The sequence below is a fragment of the Balaenoptera borealis genome (assembly GCF_965194805.1).
Source record: "Balaenoptera borealis genome assembly, chromosome: 10".
In the NCBI taxonomy this organism is placed as follows: Eukaryota; Metazoa; Chordata; class Mammalia; order Artiodactyla; family Balaenopteridae; genus Balaenoptera; species Balaenoptera borealis.
Window position 1 is genome coordinate 13,361,424 of NC_138874.1, and position 26,796 is coordinate 13,388,219.

Below are 26,796 nucleotides of genomic sequence, written 5' to 3' on the forward strand. Positions count from 1 at the left end.
CCAAAAATAAATAAATAAATTTATATATAAAAAAAGAGTGTATCAAAAACCTACACAAACATCATTGTAAACGTAAAATTTTAGAAGTGTCCCACTTAATCAGAAATAAGATCCTTATGCATTATGCTTCTATCATGGAGGTTCTATCCTGCACAAGACAAGGAAAATAAAGGAAAGAAACATGTGTAAGTCCTAAATACACTGTTTTACCCCTGGATAGCAAGACTCATTTGACTCAGAGGCTGCCAGGAATACTTAGCAATTGCTAATAATGAACTTGGGGAAGGGGGAGGGGAGAGCTGGGAAGTCTGTTCCCAAACCCTGACATCTTGTTAGGTAGATAAAGAAAAGGCTAATACAGGCCTGTGATTATAAAAGTTAAATCTATACTTACTCTGTACCTTGACATCATAAAGTCATCATGTTTTCCTGTAATATTAATTTTTATTTAGATTGTTCCAGGGACTGTTGATTTGTAACTCTGCTACTGGAATATGCTAGTTATAGGAAAGTTGCCATGTTTGCTGTAGAAAATGGATCACTTATTCTCATAACCTTTTTTTTGTCACGAGCAGTTGATTTTTCCCTGCCAACTTTTTTTTTTTTTTTTTAATTATTAGCACCTTTTAAATTATTATTTATTTATTTATTTATTTTGGCTGTGTTGGGTCTTCGTTTCTGTGCGAGGGCTTTCTCCAGCTGTGGCAAGCGGGGGCCACTCTTCATCGCGGTGCACGGGCCTCTCACCATCGCGGCCTCTCCCGTTGTGGAGCACAGGCTCCAGACGCGCAGGCTCAGTAGTTGTGGATCACGGGCCCAGCTGCTCCGTGGCATGTGGGATCTTCCCAGACCAGGGCTCGAACCCGCGTCCCCTGCACCGGCAGGTGGATTCTCAACCACTGCGCCACCAGGGAAGCCCTTTTTTTTTTATAATGTATTTTAATCCTAGGGAACGAGTTTTTTTTTTTTTTGGATCTTATTTTTCCTTAATTTTAAATGAATGGGAACTTTGCCACGTTTGAATTAACATTGCATGTTGCATTGCAGCTGTCTTTGTTTTTCTTGATTTTAATTTTATTTATTTATTTATTTATTTATTTATTTATTTTTGGCTGTGTTGGGTCTTCGTTTCTGTGTGAGGGCTTTCTCTAGTTGCGGCAAGCGGGGGCCACTCCTCATCGCGGTGCGCGGGTCTCTCACAATCGCGGCCTCTCTTGTTGCGGAGCACAGGCTCCAGATGCGCAGGTTCAGTAGTTGTGGCTCACGGGCCCAGTTGCTCCGCGGCATGTGGGATCTTCCCAGACCAGGGCTCGAACCCGTGTCCCCTGCATTGGCAGGCAGATTCTCAACCACTGCACCACCAGGGAAGCCCCCCTGCCAACTTTGATGATAATTAATTCACTATGAATCCACATAGCTCGCTCTGATTAACTCAACCATACCAATGTAATAGAGCTAAAGATATTTTTCTCCTTATGAAAAGGTGTATTTCAAGCAAAAATAAAGTGACTAGCAGATTCACTTTAAAACACAATGCAGAATTCTATCAAATACAGAAAGAAAAAATAATACAAGATTAAGAAAATTTTGAAGAAAAATGAGATGGGAGTAGTTGCCCTCTCATTTATCAAAACTCATTGTAAACTCATAGTAATTAACAAGCATGTTATTGGTACAAGGGTAGGCAAATAGACCAGTGGGATAGAAAACAGAGAGCCTAGAAAGAAACCCATATTTCTTATGAGAAACTGATGATTGAAAAAGTTTTCAATCCACGTTGAAAAACAAGACACCTTCTTCATACTACACACCATATTCTGGAATACCAAAAAAATTTCCAGATTAATTCCAAACCTAATGGAAAAAAGCAAAACTTTCAAATTTATAAAACCTTATTGACAAAAATATAGGCTATTTATGACCTCAGGGTATGGCTGACATTCTTAAATAAGACAATAAAAACACAAAGCATACAAGACTGGTAAATTTGATGGCATTAAAATAACACATTTCTGCATGAGAAAAGAAAATGCACTCCCAACTACACATCAGGAGAAGGTATTTATATACAGAAGAACTACAAAATTAGGGCAGAGGCCATGAGGGGTTTGCGGGAAATGATCTAACAGAAAAATGTCAAAATTATATGAATAAGTAATTTATGAAAGAAGAAATATGAATGGCAAAGAGTTTTAATTGTAGAGATAGTCACTGTTAGATTAGACCACATTAAACTGTCAATATTCAATAGTTTTTGGCTCACACAAAAAATGCAATTTCATATAGGTAAAACTAGTAGCAGTAAGGGACAAAATCATTTTAAAAGACACCATTTAAAAACCATTAGGTTGGTCATTAGGTTTGGCAAAATGATGTGGAAACACAAACTCTTATACAGTTGCAGAGGGAAATATAGATTGGTACAGCACTTTGGCAATAGCTAGTAAAATTTAACAAGTCTATATTCTAAGACCAGACAATTTCACTCCCATATAATCTACCTAGATAAATTCTTACACATGCTCACAAGAAGATAAGCTAAGAATATTGTATTAGTCAGGGTTTTACAGAGAAACAGAGCCAATAGGGTATACGTATGTGTGTGAGTGTGCGTGTGCGCACGCATGTGTATCTACAACTAGCTATCTACAGAAAGATATAGACAGATAGATACACACACATACACATAATACGTATGTGTGTGTGTGTGTGTGTGTGTGTATATATGTATATATATATATATAGAGAGAGAGAGAGAGAGAGAGAGAGAGAGAATTGGCTCATGCAGTTATGGAGACTGACACGTCCCGGAACTGCAGTTGGCAAGCTGAAAGGCCCAGGAGAGCCAATTACACCAACTTACAATGGTGTAAGTTCTAATTCAAAATCCAGCAGGCTCAATAACCAATCAAAGCTGATGTTTTGGTCTGAGTCCAAAGGCCAGACAAGAGCAATGTCTTAAGCAGTCAGGCAGGAGAAATTCCCCCCAACTCAGTCTTTTTTGTTCTATTCACATCCTCAGTCGATTGGATGAGGTCCACCCACATTAGGGAGGGCCATTTGCTCTACCCAGTCTACCAATTCAAATGTGAATTTCATCGAAAAACACCCTCACCAGACATACCCAGAATAATGTTTGATCAAATGCCTGGGCATTCCGTGGGCCGGTCAGCTTGACACGTGAAGTTAATCATCACAGGCACTCACTACCATGTCATGTGTAACATCAAAGAACTGAAAACCATCCACCTGTCTACTCGTTCCACAAGTATTCACTCCGCACCCATTATGTGCCATGGGTTGTTCAATGTGTCGGGATACACCAGGGAATAGAGACATTCCTCCCCCTGGAGGGCTTACGCATTAGTTATGGGGGACAACTAGCAAGCATGATACTTGAGTTCGTTCCATGTTACTAATGTAAGCAGGGAGTGGTACTTTCCAAAGCGTCAGGGAGACCATTCATAGTATATTCTCTATAGATGCCACTCTCTGAAAGTGTGTTGGGAATAAGTGGCAAATGGAGGTTTAAATTAAATCAAGGTAGGCCTCATTTGGAAGGTAGCCTATTAGCACAAACTTAAAAGTGATGAGGGAAATAGAGTACAGATATCTGGAGAAAAAAAGAGCCAAAAAGTAGAAGAAACAGACCTTGTAAAAAACAAACAAAAAACCCCAATAATAATACCAATATTGTCCTTGGTTTCGAGCTCTTTATCAGTGGTCCCCAACCTTTTTGGCACCAGGGACCGGTTTCGTGGGAGACGATTTTTCCACGGACGGGGGGGTGGTCGGGGGGATGGATCAGGCAGTAATGCCAGAGATGGGGAGCGATGGGGAGCGCCGGATGAAGCTTCACTGGCTCGCTCACCTCCTGCCCACCTCCTGCCGTGCGGCCCAGTTCCTAACAGGCCGTGGTACCGGTCCATGGCCCGGGGGTTGGGGACCCCTGCTTTACATCACAGAAAGCCTACAAATGTGCCACCTATTTTGTACCCTTGCTCACTGATTCACGAGCGGAAGGAGGGCACCAGGAAGCACTCTTGTCATTTTGTGTGTATTTTTCTAGAAATAGTCTGCGCATTAACAAAGCATATGGACATATTATTTTAACCTTTTCCACAGTAGTGGCATATCTACATTTTGCTATTTTCAGTTAAAATAACATGGATATCTTTCCATAACAGGACATGCAGAGCTGTCTCATTCTTTTTAATGGCTTTATAGCATCTAATTTTATGGCTGCACCATAGTTGATTTAATTTGTCCTTCATGGAAGGACACTCACATTTCAGACTTTTTAATATTCAAAACATTGCTATAATGAGAATATTTTGAACATGTAATTTCACAAATGTATGAATAAACTTGATAGATGCTACCAAAATACCCCTCGTAGAGATCAATGTCAATTTCATAGATCAATATCAATGTCTACTTTTCACAGCAGCGCGAGCACTGCGAGTCCCCGTTTCCCTCACATCAACATAGTGTTACCAGTCTTCAACTCTTAACCCATCTGATAAGTGAAAAGGGCCAACTTGTAGTTTTAACTTGCATTTCTTTCACGAGAGAGACTGGGCACCTCTTCTCAGGCTTAAGAACCACTTGTTCCCTGAAGTCAGCACTCAGTCAGGAAAACAGAAAGCACTCGAGGTAACAGAAAGCATACAGGAAAGGATTTAACACAGGTGCTTCCAAAACCTTGGAAGGGCTGGGTGAAAGGAAGGTCAGGGAAAGCTGCCAGTGAATTCAGGAAATCCAGAAGTCACAGGAATTGCAGGAAACCACGGCTGATGATCTCAGCTGCCGGCAGTCCTGAAGCAGGTATCAGTAGAGTGTGGAAGCTCCTGCAAAACCTCACGTATGCCCTCTGAGCAAGCCTGGCCCTGCCTCAGATGCTGAAGGAGCAATCAAGGCTTTTGTTTCTCTTCTGTTTTTCAAATATTACATGTGCCTCTCACTGGGAGACTGCAAATAAACCCTCTTAGCGAGGGAATGAAGGAAGTGTGGTTTCTAGGCTTCCAGTTCCTACAATGCAGAGTGAGAGTTTAGAAGGCAGGCCTAGTACCAAGTATCAGCAGGCAGTGCCCTGCACGGTCTACTCCTCTGGCTAGGCGGCACTCACACCTTTCCAGCTAGGTTTAAACCTCCAGGCGACTTCATGCTTCCGCCTAATATGATGCATCGATCCCTCCCACAACCAAGGCTGCTCACTTTCTTCCTAAGAGGGGAGAGATGAAGCCCTATCAGTCACTACCCACCTCTGATCTTCATTCCTCTTTTGGTTCAATACAACTTGCCTTCGCCATCCTGTAACTTGAAGACTAGATTAAAAGTTTACTCAACAAAAACATGCCCTATATGAAATAACAGAGGAAAAGGGGAGGAAGAAAAAAGGCACAACTGATTAAGATACAAAATATATACATTACAAAGCAATGAGAAAATATGCATTGTCACTAAAGTCCTCGTTTCTGCGACTGCTCCCAAGGTGAGAGTTGATATTTATAATTTTCTTCTTTTACTATTTATTCTATGTTCCCTGTGCCTTCGGTCAAAACCTCAGTTAATTGAGATGCTTTACCTGGTGCGTGGCTCAAATCGTGATTGCTAAAGGATCAGTGCCATTAGGATTCTGCCTCTTCGACGTTGCCAAAGCCTTCTATCCATTCTCCCTCCACGCAGGGAAGTGCTAAGAGGTATCCAGGAAAACTACGGTGGGTGTGTGTGTGCACGCAGGCTCGCATGTGTACGTGTGGGTTCTGTTAGGTAGACAAAGAGTTTTGGAGGCTTTTATTTACATTATGATATGGAAAAAAGTTCTGGACTTTGAGTCCTGTGTTCTTGTATTTCCTAGATGCTGTTCTGTCATGTTTCTTAAAGCAAGACTTGGGATTTGGTATATGTATTTGCTTATACTATTCAAAAGATCATTGAGATGGGTTACAAATAGGATTTTTCCCCCAAAAGGTAGACCAGTAAAAAATAAACATTTTGATGGCAAAAGCACAGCAACAAAAGCAAAAACAAATAAGCGGGACTACAGCAAACTAAGAAGCTTCTGCTTAGCAAAAGAAACAATCAACAAAATGAAAAGGCAATCTACTGAATGGGAGAAAATATCTGCAAGTCATATTAACTGAAAAGGGGTTAATATTCAAAATATATAAGGAGTAGCAAGAAAACTAACAACCTGATTAAAAAATGAGCTGAGGAATTGGACAGTTTTCCAAAGAAGACAAACAAATGGCAACAGGTACTTGAAAGGATGCTCAATATCGCTAATCATCGGGGAAATGCAAATCAAAACCACGATGAGATACTACCTCACTCCTGTTAGAAATGCTTATCAAAAAGACAGGATACCAAGCTGGAAAAAAAAAAAAAAAAGACAGGATAACAAGTGTTGGCAAGGGTGTGGAGGAAAGGGAACCCTAGTGCAGTGTTGGTGGGAATGTAATATGGTGCAGCCACTATAGAAAACGGTATGGAGTTTCCTCAAAAAATTAAACACAGAACTATCGTATGATCCAGCAATCCCACTTCTGAGTATACATCCAAAGGAAATGAGAACAGGATATCAAAAAGATGTCTGTACTCCCATGTTTACGCCAGCATTATTCACAATAGCCAAGGTATGGAAACAACCTAAGTGTCCATCAATGGATAAGTGGATAAAGATGTGGTATATACAGTCATCCTCAGTATCCAAGGACAATTGGTTCCAGGACCACCCCTGCAGATACCAAAATCCATGGATACTCAAGTCCCTTATATAAAAAATGTAGCATTTGCACATAACCCATACATATCCTCCCACACACTTAAAATCACCTCTCAATTACTTATAATACCTAATACAATGTAAATGTTATGTAAATAGTTGTAGATATAATGTAAATAGTTGCCAGTATACAGCAAATTCAAGTTTGGTTTTTGGAACTTTCTGCAATTTTTTTCCCTGATATTTTTGATCTGCAGTTGGTTGAATCCACAGATGCAGAACCTGAGGATACAAAGGGCTGACTGTATACAATGGAATATTATTCAGCAGTGAGAAAGAAGGAAATCCTGTCATTTGCAACCATCTGGAAGGAACTTCACGGCATTGTACTAAGTGAAATAAGGCAGACAAAGACAAACACTATATGATGTCACTTATAGGTGGAATCTGAAAAGGACAAACTCAGAGGAACAGAGAATAGAGTAGTGGTTGCCAGGGGTTGCGAAGTAGAGGAAACGGGGAGATACTGTTCAAAGAGTACACCCTCCCAGGGATAAAATTATCAAGTGTGGGGATCTAATCCATAGCATGGTGATTACAACTAATAATACTGTACCATATACTTGAATGTTGCTGAAAGAGTAGATCTTAAATGTTCTCACAACCAAAAAGAAATGGCTTGTCTCTATGTACAGTGACGGAAGTAACAAAAAAAAGGAAAGAAAGGAAAGAAATGGTAACTATGTGATGGGATGGGGATCAAGGGAGGCAGTAGCTAATAGTATGATGGCTGGTAATAATTTTGTAATTTATAAATGTATCAAATCAACACATTCTACATCTTAAACTTATACAATGTCATGTGTCAAATATATCACAATTAAGCTGGAAAAATATTGAATAAAGGTTAAAAAAAGAGAAATAACCACTTTTACCCTAAAATTTGAAGACGGTATGACTGAAAATTAACTATGTACAGTTTATTCCACAAGGCAAAAACCTTCTCTCTTGAAACACACCAATTATAGATGCGTAAGGAACAATCGCAATAGGTAGTCTCTGAATTAAAATATCAGTGTGCTTCTACAAAATGAGAACTTTCATTAGCGGACAAGGGAAGGGACAACAGTGGAACGTGCACTCAACAGAACTTCACTTATTGTTTAAAAAACAAACGAACCGAAGAAAAGCCCACTACTTCATAAATCCTAGAAACTGCTTCACCTAGTTAGGATCCTTGGATTTATAAAGGCTTTTTTAATCATTATCTTTAAAATATTTATTTATTTATTTATTTATTTGTCTGTGCCAGGTCTTAGCTGAGGCATGCATGTGGGATCTAATTCCCTGACCAGGGATCGAACCCAGGCCCCCTGCATTGGGAGCGCAGAGCCTTAACCTCTGGACCACCTGGGAAGTCCCTTATAAAGTCTTTGATGGTGCATGGGACCTTAAGAAATCATCTTAGACCGGTGATTCTCGGCTTTTTAAGGTCAAAGACCCATTGGAGAATGACATGAAAGTCGTGGGCATTTCTCACTAGAGAAACTCTCTAACATAATATCAGCATTTCACTCGCACAACTATAACAAAATTGAGTATCTGCCCCTTTCAGAGTATCACCCATGGAAACTGCATGCTTATGCAAGTGTACAATGTGAAAGACATTTTTGGACTCCTCCAATAACCAGGTCTCTTAATCTGGGTCTCAGGGACTTAGTTTTAGAGCACCCATAGATGGATTTCTGAAGGTCCATGCATCTCCTTAAATTACATGCAAAATTTTGCAGGTAGAGTCTATTCACTAAGTTATATTCCTGGGTTCTTCGTGCCCTGAAATGCTTTTTCACACAGATTATACGGTTCAATCATAAAAACACCTGAGAAAAGTGAGGCACATATTATTTAACAGATGATAAAACTAAGGTGCAGAAAGAATAAGGCTTAAGGTAAACCTGTTCAAAGTCACATATAATATTAAGAACCACAAAAAGTGGTGTGTCATTGCAGAAAGGCTGTCATCTAAGTTTCATTAGACGTGGTTTCTAATCCCAAATCTTTGTCTAGTGTGGTAGGTAACCTTGAGCGTGTTACTTAACCTCTCTAGGTCTCAGTTACATTATTTACATATAAAGGGGGCAGTGGGAGGGGATATTACCATTCCCTGCTTACCTCAGAGCTCTAAGAATCAGCTGAATTTACATAAATGCACTTTTAGACAAAAGGTAAGAAGTCCTATCATTAACCTGTGGGTTACAATTTAATGTATAAATCATCTAAAAACTTTCAAGTCTCAACTTAAAAAAAAAATTATGAGTTGCAAATGTGACACCCATCAACCTGAAAAAAATTGTTGACCATGAGGTACTTTCTAGACTTCTGGGTGGCTCTAAGTATAGAGGGTCCAAGGACACTGGTCCTGTCCATAACCCTTTCGGGGATCGACACAGCCCAAAATGAGAGTGTGCTGAACAGGGATACTGAAGACCTCACCAACCCTGATGGAAATCAGGACCTGATCTATTGGTTGGAGAGCCACTCTGAATCAGGAACCGACAGGGGCTCCTTTGGCAAGATCATCTGAAGACAGACAGATGATTGATTTGGCTGCAATGCTACTGCTCTAGGCTGCAAGTTACCACATTCGCAATTCTGGATGCAACAAACTGTGCACTCAAAGAAAGACAGACTCAAAGTATTTCTTCAAAAATAAACTGCAGGGGAACTTCCCTGGTGGCGCAGTGGTTAAGAATCCACCTGCCAACGCACGGGACACGGATTCAACCCCTGGCCCGGGAAGATCCTACATGCCGCGAAGCAACTAAGCCATGTGCCACAACTACTGAGCCTGCGCTCTAGAGCCCGTGAGCCACAACTACTGAGCCCATGCACCACAACTACTGAAGCCCATGCACCTAAAGCCTGTGCTGTGCAACAAGAGAAGCCACAGCAATGAGAAGCCCGCGCACTGCAACGAAGAGTAGCCCCCGTTCGCCGCAACTAGAGAAAGCCCGTGCACAGCAACAAAGACCCAATGCAGCCAAAAATAATAATAATAATAAATAAATAAAAATACCTTAAAAAAAATTTTTTAAATAATAAACTGCAGAACTTCCACAAGAATTCAATGGTATTTTTTGAATAGATTTTTTGAAACTGTCAAAAGATAGAAAGGTGATACCAATAGAAACCATAGAATTAACAGCTAAATTGGGGAGGAAAAGAGAAAAAGTCAGCTAATAGAAGCTAATCAAGTACCTACTAATTCCCAGATTTGCGAGGAGGGGGCGGGATCCCTTAGTCCCCTAAAAGTAAGAAATCAAGGTGGATCAGTACAGGATTATATAGAAAGTAGACTAGTCAGCACAATATCTTACTAATAAAAGTACTCCACATTTATTGAAATTAATTATAAAACCAAAGTCAAGACCCAGTGGAAAAAGTCTAAAAATAAGCAAAAATGTAAAAAATATAATGTATTATAAAAATATTAGAACATAAACCCCCAAAAAGTATATAAGGAAATAATAAATCAGAGTATAAATCAATGAGGTAAAAAACAGACTAGCAAAAGCCAAAGCCAATAAAGCAAGAATTAATTCTTTAAAAATACTAACATAGGGGGCTTCCCTGGTGGCGCAGTGGTTGAGAGTCTGCCTGCCGGTGAGGCGACCGCGGGTTCGAGCCCTGGTCTGGGAAGATCCCACATGCCGCGGAGCAGCTGGGCCCGTGAGCCACAATTACTGAGGCTGCGCGTCTGGAGCCTGTGCTCCGCAACAAGAGAGGCCGCGATAGTGAGAGGCCCGCGCACCAGGATGAAGAGTGGCCCCCACTTGCCGCAACTAGAGAAAGCCCTCGCACAGAAACAAAGACCCAGCACAGCCATAAAATAAATAAATTAATTAATTTTAAAAAAAATTAGAGAAAGCTTTAAAAAAAAAAAACTAACATAATGGAGACACATCTGGCAAAAATGACTAAAAACATCTATATAGAGAGACAACACAAATATATACTATGAATACATATATAGCCAGGATATAAATATAATAAAATAATATTAACAACACTCTGTACCAAAACAAATTGAAAATGAAGACAAAATGGACTAATCCTGTGAAATATGTAATTTATCAAAATTTGCCATTAAGAAATGATGAAAAACTTGTATAGCCCTACACAATTCAAGAAACTGAATAATTAAAAAAAAAGTCTTCCCATAAGCAAAATACCACACAATTTCAAGCAAAATTTCAAGGAAACAATAAATCCACTTTTTAAAAAACATTAAAGTATTATTATAGAGATACAATTCACATAACATGAAGTTCACCATCTTAAAGTGCACAATTCAGTGGGTTTTAGTATATTCACAAGGTTGCACAGTCCCACTAATTCCAGAACATTTCCATCACCTCATCAAGAAACCCCACATTGTCACTCCAAACCCCTCAAGCACCCCAATGCCACCAATATTTCATATCAATACATAATACAATATGCGGCCTTCTGTATCTAGTTTCTTTCACTTAGCATAGTTTTCTAGGCTCATCCATGATGCAAGTACCAGCATTTAATTTTTTATGGCCGAATAATATTTCATTGCAGGGGTATAACACACCTTGTTTATCCATTCATCAGCTGATGGACATTTGCGTTGTTTCCACTTTTTGGCTATTATAAATAATGTTGTTGGAAACATTCATGCACGAGTCTCCCTCTCCTTCTGTTTTTCTTTTTCTCTCCCTCCCTCCCTCTTCTTCCTTCCTTCCCGTCTCTCTTTTATTATATAAAAGATATAGATATAAAATTTATATATATAGTGGGTGTAGAGTGGTACTTCGTGATTTTGATTTGCATTTCCCTAATGGCTAATGCTGTTTAACATCTTTTCGTGTGCTTATTGGTCATTTGCGTGTCATTTTTACAAAACTGTCTATTCAGATCCTTTGCCTACTGTTAAATTGGGTTGTCTCTTTACTGTTAAGTTGTAAGAAGAGTTCCTTTTATATTTTAGATACATATATCTATTATCATTGTATCATTATCAGATTATGATCTGCAAATATTTTCTCCCATTCGGTGGGTTGCCTTTTCACTTTCTTGATAGTGTCCTTTGATGCACAAAAGTTTTTTATTTTGATGGAAGTTTCAATTTATTTTTTTCTTTAGATGCTTGTGCTTTTGATGTCATACCTAAGAAACCACTGCCTAATCTATGGTCAAGAAAATGTACATCTGTTTCTAAGGATTTTATAGTTTTAGCTCATATTTGTCTTCGCTCCATTTTAAATTAATTTTTGTATATGATCTAAAGGGTCTAACTTCATTCTTTTCATGTGGACACTCAGCTGTCCCAGCACCATTTGTTCAAGACTATTCTTTCCCCATTGAATGGTCTTGGCACCTTTGTCAAAAATCAATTGACCTGTCCAAACCCACAGAATGTACAGCACCAAAAGTGAACTGTAATGTAAACTATGGACTTTGGGCAATTATGACATGTCAATGTAGTTTCATCCATTGTAACAAATGCACCACTCTGGTGGGGAATGTTAATAATAGAAGATGTGCATGTGGAACAGGGGATGTAAGGAAAATATCTGCACCTTCCTCTTAATTTTACTGTGAAGTTAAAACTGCTCTAGAAAAATAAAATGTTTAATTTAAAAAAAGTCAACTCACCATAGACCTATGGGTTTCTTTCTAGAATTTGAATTTTATTGCATTGATCTACATATCTATTCTTATGACAGTACACTATCTTGATTACTGTATCTTTGTCATAAGATTTGAAATAAAAAAATGTGAGTCCTTCAACCTTGTTCTTCGTTTCAAAGATTGTGTTGTCTATTCTGCGCCCTTTGAATTTTCAAATGAATTTTACGATCAGTCTTCATTTCTACAAAGTGAAGTTGCAATTTTGATAAGGATTGCACTGAGCCTACAGATCAATTTGCAGAGTATTGCTCTCTTAACAATATTAAATCTATGATTCCATGAACACAGGATGCCTTTTTCTTCTGCAACATTTTATAGCTTTCAGTGTACAATTTGCACTTCTTAGGGTAAGTTTATTTCTGTATATTTCATTCTTTGTAATGCTACTGTAAATACAATTATTGCCTTGATTTTGATTTTTAATTGCTAGTGTAGAGAAACACAACTGATTTTTATGTATGATCTTGTATCCTGCAACCTTGCTTAATTCATTAATTAGTACTAATAGTTTGGGGTTTTTTTTTGGGGGGGGGGGTTTTGAGGGTTCTTTATAGAGGTTTTCTACATATAAGATCATGTTATCTCCAAATAGAGACAGTTTTACATCTTTCTTTCCAATCTGGAGGCCCTCTGTTTCTTTTTCTTGCTTAATTGCCTTAGCTGGAACCTCCAGTACAATGTTGGACATCCTTGTCTTGTTCCTGATCTTAGAGGGAAAGCTTTCCGTTCTTTCACCATTAAGTACAATGTTGTGTGCTTTTCGAATGCCCTTTACCAGGATGAGAAATTTCGCTTCTACTGAGTTTGAGTGTTTATGTCACGAAAGGGTGTTGGATTTTGTCAAGTGACTTTTCTGTTTCTATTGAGATAAACCATGTTTTTTTCCTCTTCATGCTATTAATATGGTGTATTACATTTGATTTTCATGTTGAACCAACCTTGCATTCCTGAGATGAAATTCCATGGTGTTGGTCATGGTGTACAATCATTTTTTATTTGTGACTGAATTTGGTTTCCTAGTATATTGTTGAGGATTTTTGCATCTGTATTCATGAAGGACACTGGTCTGTAGTTCTGTCTGGCTTTGGTATGACAATGATACTGGCCTCATAAAATGAGAAACTATTCCCTACTTTTTTGGAAAGAACTTGAGGACTGGTGTTAATATTTATATGTTTGGTAGAATTTAACAGTGAAGCCATTTGGTCCTGGGCTTTTCTTCACTGGGAGTTTTATTAGTAACTTTATCTCTTTGCTATAGTTCTATTTAGATTTTCAGTGTCTTCCTGAGTCAGTTTTGTGAGTTCCTAGGAATTTGTCCATTTATCTAGGTTATGTAATTTTAGAATACAATTGTTCATAGTGTTCCCTTATAAACTTTGTTTCTGTAAGGTTAGTGGTAATGTATCCTCTTTAACTCCGGATCTCAGTAATTTGAGTCATCTTTTCCTTGATCAGTTTAGCCAAAGGTTTTGTTAATCTTGTTCATCTTTTCAAAGAACCAACTGATATTCTCCACTGTCTGATATTCTCTATTGTTTTTCTATTCCCTGTTTCATTTATGTCTGCTCTAATCTTTATTTCCTTTCTTCTGCTTGCTTTGTGGTTTGGTTTGCTATTCTTTTTCTTGTTTCTTAAGACAGAAGTTTAGGTTATTGATTTGATACCATTCTTTTTAAACGCAGGGATTTAAAGCTATAAAGTTCCCTCTGAGCACTGCTTTGGCTGAACACCATAAGTTGTATACTGTGTCTTTTTCATTCTTCTCAAAATATTTTCTAATTTCCCTGTGATTTCATCTTTGACCCACTGTTTATTTAGGGGTATGTTGCTTCATTTATCTTCCCAAATTACTTCTAGTATTAATTTCTAGCTTCATTCCATTGTGGTCAGAGAACATACTTTGTATAACTTCAATCTTTTTAATTGCATTGAGATTTGTTCTGTGGCCTGACATTGTGTGGATAATGTTCCACACACACTTGAGAAAAATATATCTTCTCTTGTTGGGATGAGTTTTCTGTACATGGGTGCTAGGTCTAATTGGTTGATAGTGTTGTTCAAGTCCTCTATTTCCTTGCTGATCTGTCTTGTTCTTCCATCCATTATAGGAAGTCGGGTATTAAATTATCCAACTATTACTACTGAATTGTCTATTTCTCCCTTCAGTTATCTCAGATTTTGCTTCATGTATTTTGGGGCTCTGTTGTTTTATATATCAATATACATATATTTGTAATTGCTATGCATTTCTCAATGGATTGAGCCTTTTACCATTACATGTTCTTTGTCTCCAGCCAAAAGAAAAAGAGGTCTTGATGTCTATTTGTTTAGCTCTCTTGGTTACTGTTTGCATGGAATGTCTTTTCCCATTCTTTTAATCTATTTATGTCTCTGAATCTAAAGTGAGTCTTTTGCAGACAGCAAAGAGTTTGGATTAAGTTTTTAAATCCATTCCACCAATCCCTCATTTAAATAACACCTTTCTTTGAGCACCTTCAAAAAGCCCTAGGGCTCTGCAATGTGTATGGTGGAAAAAAACACTGATTTCATATATGCAGCAATTACTTATGAAGGAAATAAACCAATTTTATTTTAGAATTTCTCAGGAACTTGCCATGTTACCTAGAACCAGTTTCTTTTTAATAAAGATGAAAAACATCACCACAGGTGATGATATCAGAGCAACCATTTTAAAACTGAGACATTCAAGATATATTTAGAGATCCTCTACCATCCTGGTCTAACACCCACTGTGTTAGTATAACATGCAATGTAGAAATGTATCAATAGGCCCAGAACCAAATCCACCTGTAGCAGATACTGCTGACTGCGGACCTAAAGGCCATTTCCCCTTCCCCTAAGATGGCAACACCTTAATTTGGTTTCTTGTGTTCACTCTTCTCTCAGATAAAGGGCACCTTGATCTATTGAGGTGATCTCATCCTCCTTTCCACTAGCTGGTTTTGAGGGATTGGAAAGTTACCCAGTCTAGGACAATGAGATGTGAAAAGATGTCTTTCCTGAAACTCTCCCTACTTCTGGACCCATTTTAAGAAATCATAAATCTACACATTAAGCGAGTCTGTATCAAGTTTCCTGTTTAGGCTAAAAAGTCTGTAACAGTTTGATTAACTATTTCTCAATTGACCAAAAAATAAGCTTAACTTTTGTATTTTAATATTTTATTCAAAGAGTTCAGTTTTAAACATCTGTAAGACATTCATCAATCCATTATTACTTTACTTTTAACATTATAAATTTAACTTCAAGTGGCAGAGGAAACAAAAATATGTAATAAAACTATATTTCAGCTGTATATCTTCGAGTAGGGAAACAGAAAAAACTTACTGCCACCAAAACAAACAAACAAACCTAATCTATTAGGCATGTATATATTTTATTTTCCTTTAGGTGATCATTTTTGGAAAATTACCCTTTCCAAGAATAAGCCCTTGCAAACAGAGCTGCTAATCTTTCCAAAAATAAAATCCAGTATCTAGATTCTCAAAACTCACAAAACCAAATGGAAATGTCTAGTTGTCAGCCAACAGTGCCATGCTCAAGTCAGTTTCACGCCACAGTGAATGGTATAACTATTTTCAGTAGGCAAATTCCTAATATAACTAATTCCTAATATTCCTAAAATAACTAATTTCAGTAGGCAAATTCCAATTCTAAATATTACTAGTGAGACTACTTCTACTACTAGTGATACTACTTGCTATTCCCAACTGTGTTGACAACTGCCTTATTGCTGAATTGTACGTGATAAATCTTCTTTGGCAACTTTTCATACTATGCATTAACACAACTGGACAACTAACTATAAAGATTTGGATTAACTTAATATTTCAGAATTTTCAAAACTTCATTATAATTATTCAGATGTAATTTCTGATAGATGTTAGAACAGGAAAGCCTCCAAACATGCCTAATGAAATATAATGACAACAACAACAAAAACTGCTAAATAATCACTACCTTTTCAGTTGTATGTGCAAGTATATAATTCAACCCAAACATCAGTGACAATATTACAATGTTAGTGCCAATTCTCTATCAGACTTTCTGTGATAAAGGACAAAAATTAAATGTAGAAACTAACATCTGGGTACCTGTCAATTTTTCTGAAAGGCTGTTTCATATGGATTCAAAATGACCTAAAATTAGCCAGAATATAACATGAATTCTCACTACAATACCTCATAAAGTATACTGGCAATGTGATTTTAAATTCTTGGTCTATGGATTAAGCCTATTTTGGAGGCTTGGCACAATATTATCAAGAAATTTAAACAGGAAGCTCAAGTCCAGATGTCTAACTAAGTATGTATTTTAAAAAAATCACCAACTTAAACTATAAATGTCTTCCACTAAATATTACCACTCCAAAATTCACACACACTAAATTAAAACAGGTACGGCAGAAAGTGCACTCTGAAGCATGTTCACATTTACAAAGATAAATGATGAGGTTTAGCCAGCAAAAAGTCAAACAGGCATATAAGCAAACATCTGTATGCAAATTTTCACGAGTAAGATATAAGAAATGATTCGTTTCGGTAATTTTATGTACAGCCTGTATACAATTTAAAACAAGTACAACTAAAACCATTTCTAAAGCCACAATAAAGTCAAATGATATACTAAATAACAGTCTTACAAATTGGTCTCTCTTAGGAGTTCTTACGAGAAAGAAAACTGAGTAATGTTACTCTAAGAAATGCCCTCTTCTTGATCAATCATTTCTGTTTTAACTGAAAAGACATCTGCCAGCATATGTTTTGGAATTTCTGAACCTCTGACTTTCAAGGCATAACAAGCATTCTCCACTTTGGCCAGACTTTGTTTCAAGGTATACAGCTTCTTAGAAACCTCATAAGGTCCAGTATTGCCAATGAATGAAAACCCATCATAAACCTGACGTAAAAACTGGCTCACTTCAAAGGGGGTGTCAATGTCCCCATTCCCGACACTGTTAATACACATTCGCATCAACTCTCCAGTTAAATCAGCCACTCCCAGAAGGTAATCAACAGGCGTGATTTTCAGTCTCCAGGTACCGCATTGCTTATCCTGTGCATCAGAAGAGGGCTGGTAAAAAAAAAAAAAAAAAAAAAAACACCAAACAAAAGAACACACACACACAAAGAAATTACACCATGAAAAAGAGTGACTATGCATGTATCACATGTAAGGAACAAAATCAACAGCAGGTCAATCATACTAATCTTCTCTAAATAAAATGATCCGTTTTGTTAAATGACCACTCGAGACGTTACAAGACGAATTCATGCCCTCAGTAGGGAGTTGAACTTATGATTTCAAGATAATTTTGACATCTAATATTGTATCATTATAAAATCAACTATTTCCAACTGCACTTGACATAAGAGATAAAATCAAAACATTCTTAAACAAGGCCTACTGACTTTACTGCAAGACAATGACTTACTTATTTAAACGACAAATCATAAAGCCCTCCAGGTTTAGGATCCAGTCATGTTTTCCTCAATCACTTAGTCCCTTTCTGGCCTCTCTTCTATCCCCCTCGGCACTAACCATCAGGATTTATTACTCTCTCGCTACACCCGCCTCAGTTCCTTTAGGCTCCTATTTTTCTACTGCACCTGCCCAGCAAAAACACAACCCTAAATCAGTATTAAAAATCTACTCTTGGGCTTCCCTGGTGGCGCAGTGGTTGAGAGTCTGCCTGCCGATGCAGGGGACACGGGTTCGAGCCCTGGTCCGGGAAGATCCCACATGCCGCGGAACAACTAAGCCCGTGAGCCACAACTACTGAGCCTGCGCGTCTGGAGCCTGTGCTCTGCAACGGGAGAGGCCGCGACAGTGAGAGGCCCGCGCACCGCGATGAAGAGTGGCCCCCGCTTGCCGCAACTAGAGAAAGCCCTCACACAGAAACGAAGACCCAACACAGCCAAAAATAAATAAATTAAAAAAAAAAAAATCTACTCTTGATAGTGCTTTATTCAAGTGGCTGAGTACCACTGGGCTAAAAAATATTGACACTCACAACTGTATAGCGTTTGTACCACTACAAATTACTCACCAGTCCTTCTGCTTATTTCTTAGATGGTTGTCTCCAGTCTCTTCAAACACTACTCCAAACCTTCACCACTCTCCTCCTCAGCCCTTACTCAATCCCAAACCTCTTCACTCTCAGTAAACAATCTTGCCTACTTTCACTGGCCTGGTTATCTGCCAGACCACCTGGCACAAGCTCTCTCAATTACCTTAACCTTAAAAAAAAACAAAAAAGCTTATTTATGTCCACATCCATCTTTACCTTCTATCCTCCAGTCTCAGATGATGAGTGGTCCCTCCTCTTGTTTGAGGTTAACTCTTCCAAATGACCTTGACCCATCTCCTCCCACCTCTTCCAGGACCTTGCTTCATAAGGTGTATGCCCTTGGGCAAGTTATTTCATCTCTCTAAACCTCAGTTTCCTCATCTGTAAAATGGGATAACAGTACCTACCTCAGAGGTTTATTTTAAGGATAACATTTACCAAGTTCTTGGCATAATGCCCAACACAAAGTAAATACTCAATAAATGTTAGCTGCTATCACCATCACCACGTCAGTCTCCTCTCTCCACACCCATTTCTCTCTCTATTAGATTCTGTCTAAAAGAGGCAACGTCTAAATTGTTATTAAAAGTCTGTATGAGACTTAGCTAGGTGGGGTGCAATTATATTGGAGGACATTTTAGGCAGAGGGAACTGCAAAGGCGTGCAGGTGAGAATCGAGCTGTATATCTGAGGAACTAGTGAGGTATTTCTTTGGAGTAAAATTTAAAGTAAGAAGTAGTACAGGATGAGTCTAGAAAGATAGAGCGAGGGGACAAAGTCACATTAAGAAATTAGAACTTTACCTATAGGTAACAGAGTCGTTGAGAATTAAGCAAGGAAACGACAGAGTCAAATTTGGGTTTGATTAAGATGCCTCTGGTTGCTTTGTATCCAGTACATGAATCCTAACGCTGTTGGACTCTTCAGAGACCATCTGCTCCAACCTTCTCAATGTAGGGTATAAGAATGAGGTCCGAGAAACACTGTAGGTAACATAACTAGTTACTGGTAGAACTGGGTAAGTATCCAAAGTCAGCTTCCCAATTATCCTGACCTGCTATGTGTTGTTTCCACTAACTGTTAAGAGAACTGGCATCTTTTTGGAAAGGACAGACTGTGGGTGGTGAGGGTAGAGGAGGTGGGGAGACGGCCGGCATTTTCATAAGTCATTTATAAAAGTAACTTTTGCTTAAGAAAACATTAATGTTCTTTGTTTCTCTCATCAGACAGAAGGAGTTCCCTGATTATAAACTAAGAAGTTGATTTTGAAGAAAAAAGTGTGTTAAAAAACAAATTTCAACTAATTGTCAAGGAAATAAATTCTGCTTTACCGATAATATGTATGAGAAACTAGGGAAAAGAAAATTACTTAAAAAGCAGTTTTTCAAGATGGACCTGAAGTATTTAGGGGTAAAATATCGTGACATCCATAACTTAAAGTAGTTTAGCAAAAAACATTTAGATCAAGCAAATATGGCAAAATGTTAATTACTGAATCCAGGTAGTGGGTATATGCATGTTCATGTGCTACTATTCTCTCCACCTTTTTGTGTATTTGAAATTTTTCATAATAAAAAGTTAAAAAAAATTAAATGGTTTTGACACTACTCTCAATAGGCATGTCAGAGCAAAATACCTTCCCCTACTGAATTCCCAGAATTTTCAGCACCAAGAAGAATCTTTAGCACTAAAAGGAAAAATTATTTATGAATGTGGTCTTAACATTTTGAGAACTGTATGTATATGAATATTATGACACCCTAATCTTACAATAATTTACTACCTAAATCCTCAGAATAGTGTTTTAACTCTCAGTTTCTCTTTACCTTTTTGCCTTTATATTTCCATTCTGAATTAGAGAGAACTTTGAAAGGAAGGCATGGTAATTTGCCTGATATATTTAAGAAGCAGGGTCAAACAGGCTTACCTTACTTCTTTCTGTAATTCAATCTTTACTAAATGAATAAAAGATATGAAGGAATTTTACTTCTCAAGATGAATTTCCTCAATAAACTTCACATGATTTTTAAAATTGAGAAAATACATGGTTTCCTTGAAGTAAGTTATATCTGTCATGCCAAATTAAGTCTCACTTTTCAAAATTAACGTTTTATTAACATTCAAGAAAAGATGATTTCCAAAGCTTCTTCCACTTTCTGCCTACCTATCCTAACTCTGAGTGATTTTTTTAAAAATAATAATGAAAGAAAAACTGACGAAAAATAAAGAAAGGAAAAAAACTGTTTAATTGTATCGTTATGTGTACTGGTATCTCAGGAGGTTACCAAATATTCAAAATTTTACCTCATGGCCTGAATACTGTGTCTTGAAACCCAGGGGAAAAAAATAGTATTTATTTAAAAGCTGAACTACCAAAGTTTCTCTTTTCTTAATTTAGAGAAGCTAGGTAATATTTCAGATAAAAGCATTATGAACTCAGTAATTAACATCTCTCACTATATAATAACAACTTGATACTGACATTGATAATGACAACTAACTACTGAGCACTTATGTGGCATGTGCTGTATACTACCTAATTTAAAACCTTTAAATCAAATCCTTTAAAACACTCCTTTGAGGTAGACACCTGGCACAGGGGTCCCTGGGGCACGTGGTGACAAACACCGGCAGAGTGGACAGGGACACACGTGGCTCTGGATTCAAGACACCTGGTTTCAGAGTCAGCTGTCACGCTTACTAGCTGACTAGGTTTTGGTAAGTTACTTAAGCTCCCTAAAGGCCTTTTTTGAAAAATGAGGGTAATAATTCTTACCGCGTAAGGTTAATAAAAGGATTAAATGAGATAGTGCTTATAAAGGGCACACAGTAAAATACACAGTAAAACCAAAAGTGGACTTACGTAATTACTCAATAATGCTTTATGTAAAGAGTAATGTCTCCCCCCAACATACCCACGGTTGTTTGAGCCACTAACTAAAATATTTCAAAGGACCATTTCCCTAGGTGGGAATCTATGAAATCACACTTTAGAAAGAACCTTCCCATCTCAATATTCTTAGCATCATAAGCCAGTAAGTCGCCTACAATCATTATACTGTTATGTAAATTATGTAATAAACGTGAAATATGATTTTAAATTCTTACAGTCTTATTTTCCTTCCCATTGTCTTCCGTTGAAAAAATCAATTGTTTATTAATTTCATCCATGCTGATAAGTGATCGTGTTTTGATGAAGTGTTGAAAAGAGACAGCCTCCACATATTCCTGCAGTCCTGAAAAACCAACCAAGAAAATTACTAAGGAACAACCACTGAATTAATAAGAACGTCATAATAAAGACTTCAAACTAATCATCACCTAGCTCAACAGAAGATTAACGGGTACCTACTATGAATATTAGCCCTAGATTCGAGTCTTAGAACACAAGGGGCCACCTGGGGATAGACGGTGGGGACGACATTGAACGCGCAAACATCCCTGTGGCTGAACTTGAGACAGCTCAAGTACAGAGGTGTTCAATTTCTTCTTCGTGCTTCAGGAGCCCATTTGTCTTAAAAATCTACTCTTTCCGACAGAGAAATGGCAAAGATTTTCAGAGAAATATTTTTTTTTAAAAGAATTTAAGAAAGGGCTCTTACAAAAATTCTGACAGGCTTTAACAGAAACTATACAGATTATTTTTTGTTCCCTTCAGCAGCAAAACAGACAATGATTCAATCAAATGAGACATAAAATTAAAGATCATTTGGCTCTTTCCTAAAATTTTAATAGGTAAAAAAACACTAATGCAGACTAAAGTGTCAAAATTCAGAATACTGTTTTCCTCATACTTCAAAATCAATCCTTTCTGCTTCAGTAGTTTACGTTTAAAAAAAAAAAAAAAAAAGCTAATGAGTAATACCAGATGTACCAGATGTAAATTCTACAGAGTCCTCACTGAATTAAAAATAAATCTCGGTGAAGGTAGAAAATAGTACTATAAATACTTTTTCAAGTGTTTTAAAACAACCAAATTCTATCGTCACAATTTTCAGCATTACTTTATGATGTCTTAATCTATAAGGTGATACTTACAGGGAAAAAGTATTTCTTAAAATGATTATCATTACTGTCAGGTTAAGAAACTCAGTCTTTTTAAAGGCGTTATTGTGAAAACAGGAAGAGGGGAACAAATTCGGAAAGAAGACTCAGGACTTGGTAGGGTCATCGGTATTCAAGTTCAAGTTCTCTCTCTAACGCTTCTCCTGACAGAGTCCTGCGCTCACAGAGCCTCCCAGCAGCTGACACTCAAAATCAGGCCTGGCAGCAACAGTGTTGAGAAGGCTGACCACTGTGGTACTGCCACAAATGCCACACTAGGGTCAAAGGCACAAAAGGAAATGCATGACCTGGTTTTTATAGCAATAAGAGGAAACAACTAAATGAAAATACCCTGACTCATTTTGAGCAGCAAATGATGCTAAAGTAAGGTTAGAAAATAGATGTCTCCTGCTGACAGAGTAAGACATGATAGGACACTTTGTTTAATAAACCATAACATGCTGAGAAATGAAACAATAAAGTTGAGTTTAACAAAACAGATAACGCCTCTTAACGTTTACAATTAAATTTTTGTAAAATTTTAGTTTTATGAATAGGTTCATAAAACCCAGTTCCCTTCCCTAACGACAATCTACATTTCTCATTTCCTTCCAGAAGCACTTCAGGCATACAAAAGCACACAGCAACACTTAAGAACCACTCGTCACATCTCTAAACATGCTCTAACGTGACTGGCGCTTATGAATGAGAGCTAAAGACGAAGATATGCAGAAAGATTTATGGACAAGGATATTCATCGCCACAATCACTACAACAACAAAAACTGAACACACTTAAAAGATCAACGATAGAAGTGCCACTCGCCGACTTACTGTCCCTCAGCTCCATTAGTGCAGATAATGGAGGTGGACCCTAACACGCTTCTCTTCTGCCAGCTGGCACGTTAGTGAGCTTTGCTGGTAGGGGGCCCTGGAAGGACCGCAAAGCAGGGAAAGCTCTCTTCTGGGTTCCGGCGTGCCCGTCTTCGGCGGCCTTCTAAGCGTGCGGAAGCAGCAGCTCCAGGTGGGCAGCAGCACGAGGCCTCTCTCTGGGGGCAGGTTCCCTGTGTGACCCAGACAGCGTCTCCCAGAGAGCCGCCTCCGTGGGCAAGGAGTCTCACGGCCCGGCACCTCCCCACGGACAGCCTCCCAGGGATGCCATCAGCACGACATCTCAGCCATCCAATGGCCCACGACTTCGGGGGGGAGGGGGGGGGACTCCTCGAGATGTGTTCCTCCCTTGGGTGCTCTGCCTCTGCCCCTGGGGTGGGGGATGCCTCCTCTGTCTGATACTCCTGCACTCTTCAGAGTTCATGCTTCCTCTTACAAGGCAGTCCCCTACACGGTTAATTCGTTATATTAAACTTTCCCTGTTCAAATTACCAGGCAGGACACTGATGAATACAACAGGGACTTAGGAAAATAAATAATGGTACTGCGTCTCCTTCACCCCTATCACCATGGGCGAGGTGCTCCGTCTTCTGAGGCCAGCCACCAAGCCTAGCCTCAGAATCAAGAGGCAATCCCAGCAGGAACCTTTACGTGGATTCTCCCTTCCACGTACGAGGCTTTCCACCTGATGTCCTCCACTGGATGCTATCACCATCGACACTCTCAGACCCCTTCCAGCCACTGGCCCTACCTTCCTCACAACTCCTGCCCCAACTCTCTATTCCCCACCGTCAGTTAAATTTCAGTAAGCTCATCTCACACTTCTCAGCCTACCTCCTTCTAGCTTGAGTGCATCTCTACACCAAAACAGCTTTCACTTAAAGTTATCATAGTTAATGAGTCTAATGGACATTTTTTCAGTCTTAACCATAGCAGCGTTCAGCATTTTGACCACTTTTTCCCTTCTTTAAACAAGTTTCCCTTTGGTTCCTTCAATGGCATCATCTCCTAGTTCTTTTTTCTAACTCTGGCCATGTCTTCTTAGTCTCTGCCTCAATTAATCCTAGGCTCTCAAATTTACCTATACTTGGCTTCAATCCCTCAACTTGACATCTCTGGCTTCGAGTCACATGTATCCAAATGCGTATTTGACAAGCCCATCAGAGGGACCTTGTCAAAATCAACATGTCCAACGACGCATTCACAATCTTTCTTCCAAGCCTAGTCCTCTTTGTTTTGCCAGTTCTAGGAGCCTCCTGCCCTTCCTTCCATCCATTTTTTCCCACTTCTTACCCATTCTCACACCACAGACTGTTTGCCTTTTTAATAACTATGACCACATCACTCCCCCGCTTAAAGCCTAAATAGCTTTCCATGGCTCTCAGAATACAGAGCAAAACCATTAACATGGTTTATAAACACCTGCTTAATTTCACCCTCCACCAACCATCATCAGCCTCAACTCACGCTATGGTCAAGTTATAACTCACGTAGTTATACATTTCAAAGATGGGTATGTAAATCCATATAAATATCCTTTAAATTAACAACAGTACAAGGCTTGTACGTACTCTATAATATGAATTTTCCTACAGTTAATATAAAACACTACTTCTTCAATATTTCTAGGCATAATCCTGTCCCCAAATTCCTACAGTTGGCTTACAATTCATGGCCATGTTGAGCAAAAATAGTAGTGTTTTAAACGCTGGAATCAAATACAAGTATCAAGATTCTTGTCATACATCTGGTAACTGATGGGGGAGAGAGCATAAAAACTAAGATTCTATCAGTTGAAGGTGGTGCACACAAGCTTTCCCAGGGCTTCATGGTGAGGCTCGATGATTTCATCAAGTGAACATTAATTATCAAGATTAATGGGTATAAGCCAGTGTACCCATAGACGGAGGATGGCCATATCTATATACCTATCATCTCAAGCTGATTTGACAGACAAGGTGCAAATTCCAGTGTGCAGTTCAAGGCAGAAAAAATCAGTCAGAAGTGAGGGTATCACTTAAATTGAACCCGTCTCTCATCTATTCTCTCACGGGAACACTATGTGTGATGGTCCATTTGGCTAGCCATGGTGCCCAGCTGTTCTGTCAAACACCTGTCTGAATGTGGCTGTGGAAGTATTTTCTAGATGTGATTAACACTTAAATCAACAGACTCCGCGTAAAGCAGAAGACGCTCCATAACGGGGTGGGGTTGGGGGAGACACTCATCCCATCAGCTGAAGGCCTTAAGAACAAAGAATGAGGCGTCCCAGCCAAGCAACTGGTTGGGAAAACTGCCACAGAGACACCCTGCCTGAGGCTCCAGCCTGCAGACTTCAGACTCAAGACTGCAACATCAACTCTTCCATGAAATTCCAGCCTGCTGGCCTGCTCTACAAATTTCATACTTGCTAGCCCCCAAATCATGTGAGCCAATTCCTCAAAGTAAATTACTACCTACCTATCCCACTCCCTCCCCCACCCCCCATGACTCCTGTTGGTTTTGTTTCTCTGGAGAATCCTGCCGTCAAACAGTGGAACGGCATGTCTGGTGAGGCAGAGCGCTCAGGTAACTTAAGTGCGCATACAACGCACACACCTGTCTCCTCTCCTTGACTCTCTGTGCTCTCCCTTTTTCATTCCACACCCACACTGTGCCTTCTCTGATTTCAAGGGGTTCTGTTTGCTGGTCCTCAGCCTTCCTTCCATGCCCTCCTCCCTCTTTCACCTGATTAATTACTACTAATCCTTTCACGTTCCATCAAACAGCACCTTTGAAGAAACTGTCTGACACCACCCCATTCTAAGTCAAGCCCTTATTATATGTTTTCCTAGTACCATGTGCCTTTACTTTGTGGCACTAATCAAAGTCGTATTTATTTATTTATTTTAAATACATCTTTATTGGAGTATAATTGCTTCACAATACTGTGTTAATTTCTGCTGTACAACAAAGTGAATCAGCCATATGCATACATATATCCCCATATCCCCTCCCTCTTGCGTCTCCCTCCCATCCTCCCTATCCCACACCTCTAGGTGGTCACAAAGCACCGAGCTGATCTCCCTGTGCTATGCGGCTGCTTCCCACTAGCTATCTATTTTACATTTGGTAGTGTATATATGTCCATGCCACTCTCTCACTTCGTCCCAGCTTACCCTTCCCTCTCCCCGTGTCCTCAAGTCCATTCTCTATGTCTACATCTTTACTCCTGCCCTGCCCCTAGGTTCATCAGTACCAGTTTTTTTTTTAGATTCCATATATATACGTTACCATATGGTATTTGTTTTTCTGACTTACTACAAATAACTCAATTTCAT

General features: G+C 38.8%; 1 protein-coding gene across 4 annotated transcripts in view; it reads right to left on the bottom strand.

The window, feature by feature from the left end:
• Window positions 1-15,616: 15,616 nt before the first annotated feature.
• The window catches only part of TSNAX (translin associated factor X), a 32,971-nt gene continuing 21,791 nt past the window's right edge, over window positions 15,617-26,796 (bottom strand). For all 4 annotated transcript variants that reach the window (XM_082407719.1, XM_082407722.1, XM_082407720.1 and 1 more), the window contains 2 exons: window positions 21,651-21,778; window positions 15,617-17,545 (listed from right to left, as the gene is read on the bottom strand). In XM_082407719.1, the coding sequence (XP_082263845.1) occupies window positions 17,168-17,545; window positions 21,651-21,778 (506 nt within the window). In that variant the 3' untranslated portion in view covers window positions 15,617-17,167. The remainder of the gene's footprint in view (window positions 17,546-21,650; window positions 21,779-26,796) is intronic.